The sequence below is a fragment of the Oncorhynchus nerka genome, unplaced genomic scaffold (assembly GCF_034236695.1).
Source record: "Oncorhynchus nerka isolate Pitt River unplaced genomic scaffold, Oner_Uvic_2.0 unplaced_scaffold_1375, whole genome shotgun sequence".
Taxonomy (NCBI): domain Eukaryota; kingdom Metazoa; phylum Chordata; class Actinopteri; order Salmoniformes; family Salmonidae; genus Oncorhynchus; species Oncorhynchus nerka.
In genome coordinates, this window is record NW_027039979.1 from 116,225 (window position 1) to 120,183 (window position 3,959).

Consider the following 3,959-nt stretch of genomic DNA (forward strand, 5'->3'; position numbering starts at 1 on the left):
ACTCTATTCCACAGTACTACATAGAGCCATGACTACATGGAACTCTATTCCACAGTACTACATGGAGACCATGACTACATGGAACTCTATTCCATGACTACATAGAGCCATGACTACATGGAACTCTATTCCACAGTACTACAGAGCCATGACTACATGGAACTCTATTCACAGTACTACTATAGAGCCATGACTACATGGAACTCCTATTCCACAGTACTACATAGAGCCATGACTACATGGAACCTATTCCACAGTACTACATAGAGCCATGACTACATGGAACTCTCATTCCACAGTACTACATAGAGCCATGACTACATGGAACTCTATTCCACAGTACCACATAGAGCCATGACTACATGGAACTCTATTCCACAGTACTACATAGAGCCATGACTACATGGAACTCTATTCACAGTACTATAGAGCCATGACTACATGGAACTCTATTCCACAGTACTATAGAGCCATGACTACATGGAACTCTATTCCACAGTACTACATAGAGCCATGACTACATGGAACTCTATTCCACAGTACTACATAGAGCCATGACTACATGGAACTCTATTCCACAGTACTACATAGAGCCTGTGACTACATGGAACCTATTCCACAGTACTACATAGAGCCATGACTACATGGGAACTCTATTCCACAGTACTACATAGAGCCATGACTACATGGAACTCTATTCCACAGTACTACATAGAGCCATGCCTACATGGAACTCTATTCCACAGTACTACATAGAGCCATGACTACATGGAACTCTATTCCACAGTACTACATAGAGCCATGACTACATGGGAACTCTATTCCACAGTACCACATAGAGCCATGACTACATGGAACTCTATTCCACAGTACTACATAGAGCCATGACTACATGGAACTCTATTCCACAGTACTACATAGAGCCATGACTACATGGAACTCTATTCCACAGTACTACATAGAGCCATGACTACATGGAACTCTATTCCCACAGTACTACATAGAGCCATGACTACATGAACTCTATTCCACAGTACTACATAGAGCCATGACTACATGGAACTCTATTCCACAGTACTACATAGAGCCATGACTACATGGAACTCTATTCCACAGTACTACATAGAGCCATGACTACATGGAACTCTATTCCACAGTACTACATAGAGCCATGACTACATGGAACTCTATTCCACAGTACTACATAGAGCCATGACTACATGGAACTCTATTCACAGTACTACAGGAGCCATGACTACATGGAACTCTATTCCACAGTACTACATAGAGCCATGACTACATGGAACTCTATTCCACAGTACTACATAGAGCCATGACTACATGGAACTCTATTCCACAGTAATACATATAGCCATGACTACATGGAACTCTATTCCACAGTACTACAGAGACATGACTACATGGAACTCTATTCCACAGTACTACATAGAGCCATGACTACATGGAACTCTATTCCACAGTACTACATAGAGCCATGACTACATGGAACTCTATTCCACAGTACTACATAGAGCCATGACTACATGGAACTCTATTCCACAGTGCTACATAGAGCCATGACTACATGGAACTCTATTCCACAGTACTACATAGAGCCATGACTACATGGAACTCTATTCCACAGTGTACTACATAGAGCCATGACTACATGGAACTCTATTCCACAGTACTACATAGAGCCATGACTACATGGAACTCTATTCCACAGTACTACATAGAGCCATGACTACATGGAACTCTATTCCACAGTACTACATAGAGCCATGACTACATGGAACTCTATTCCACAGTACTACAGAGAGCCATGACTACATGGAACTCTATTCCACAGTACTACAGAGCCATGACTACATGGAACTCTATTCCACAGTACTACATAGAGACATGACTACATGGAACTCTATTCCACAGTACTACATAGAGCCATGACTACATGGAACTCTATTCCACAGTACTACATAGAGCCATGACTACATGGAACTCTATTCCACAGTACTACATAGAGCCATGACTACATGGAACTCTATTCCACAGTACTACATAGAGCCATGGACTACATGGGAACTCTATTCCACAGTACCCCATAGAGCCATGACTACATGGAACTCTATTCCACAGTACTACATAGAGCCATGACTACATGGAACTCTATTCCACACTGTAAAACAAAAGTCATCTAAATATTAGAACAGGTACCACCACACCATAGAGAGCCTACACACAGAGAGACACACACAGATTACTCTCTACACACACAGAGAGACACACAGTTTCTACACAGAGAGAGACACACAGCTTATTACACACAGAGAGAGACACACAGATTACTACACAGAGAGACAGATTACTACACACAGAGAGACACACAGTTTACTACACAGAGAGACACATGCAGTTTCATACACACAGAGAGAGACACACAGTTTACTACACACACAGAGAGAGACACAGTTTCCATACACACAGAGAGAGACACAGTTTACTACACACAGAGAGACACACAGTTTATTACACACACAGAGACACACAGTTTCCAACACACACACACACACACAGAGACAGAGACACACACAGCTCCTACACAGCTTCCTACACACACAGAGAGACACACAGTTTCCTACACACAGAGACACACAGCTCTTACACAGAGACACAGCAGTTTCCTACACACAGAGATAGAGAGACACACAGTTTCCTACACACAGTTTCCTACACACACAGAGATAGAGACATACAGTTTCCTACACACAGAGAGAGACACACAGTTTCCTACACACAGAGAGAGACACACAGAGAGACACACAGTTTCCTACACACACAGAGATAAAGAGACACACAGTTTCCTACACACACAGAGAGACACACAGTTTCCTACACACACAGAGAGACACACAGTTTCCTACACACACAGAGAGACACACAGTTTCCTACACACACAGAGAGACACACAGATTACTACACACAGAGACAAACAAGCAGAGACAGGCCACCTTCACGAGTCGAGCCTCTCAGACTAGGTGATGGGCAGGGCTGGAAATGAACACCCGCCAGATGCGGGTAGATTTTGTCATTGGCGGATAAGAATGTCTATTTCACCAGCCACGTTTTCACACACAGCATTTGGGAACCGTTGTTTTTATTTATCCAAAGACCACATTGTAGACGTTGGTCGTATTAACCTGAAAGGCCACTACTAAAAAGTCTGACTTTATTCTTTATTATTATTTACTCGCATCGTTTTGTTCAAACACTTTGGTTGTTGTTCCAATGTTAGTTTGAGTTGCTGCTCGGGAGTCATCGCAGTTGGAGATTCTTCTTCTTCTTCTTCGTCGCAGACAAGCGAGTGTCCGAGTTACCACGGAAACGGCCTGTCCCCTTTAAAAAGGGCCTGCTGGAAATATTTGTCCCAGCTAATGATCGGCTCCCCAGAATAAAAACGTTGAGTCATTGTTCGCCTGGATTTATTTGTGAGTTTTTACATTTCTACTTTAGGAGCACATCATGTGTACACCTTGTTTTTATTGACTTAGACCTGATCTATAATTAATTAAACCCTATCACTCAGCATTTTGTGGCAGACTGGATGATTCTTGATGCTCAGTTGTATAACTATTTAATCTGTTTTTACTATTGTATCTAAATTACTTATTTGAACATACATTGTTTAAAAGACGCAGGTCACAAAAAAATGAAATGAAATTCAGCAATATATCCCCATTACTTCGTTCTACACTAAAGGAGGGGTGGGGGTTCTGAGGAGAATTTCTGTCTGTAAAAAACACCTTTTGTGGGGAAAAATACATTCTGATTGGCTGGGCCTGGCTCCACAGTGGCCCCTGCCCAGTCATGTTAAATCCATAGATTAGGGCCTAATTAATTCATTTCAATTGACTGATTTCCTCATATGAACTGTAACTCAGTAAAACCTTTAACATTGT

General features: G+C 42.0%; 1 protein-coding gene across 1 annotated transcript in view; it reads left to right on the forward strand.

Annotated features, from left to right (window-relative positions):
* LOC135568860 (serine palmitoyltransferase 2-like) overlaps positions 1 to 32 on the forward strand; it is a 113,171-nt gene extending 113,139 nt beyond the window's left edge. The window contains exon 10 of the mRNA XM_065015640.1: positions 15 to 32. Within this exon, the coding sequence (XP_064871712.1) occupies positions 15 to 32 (18 nt within the window). The remainder of the gene's footprint in view (positions 1 to 14) is intronic.
* Positions 33 to 3,959: the final 3,927 nt, after the last annotated feature.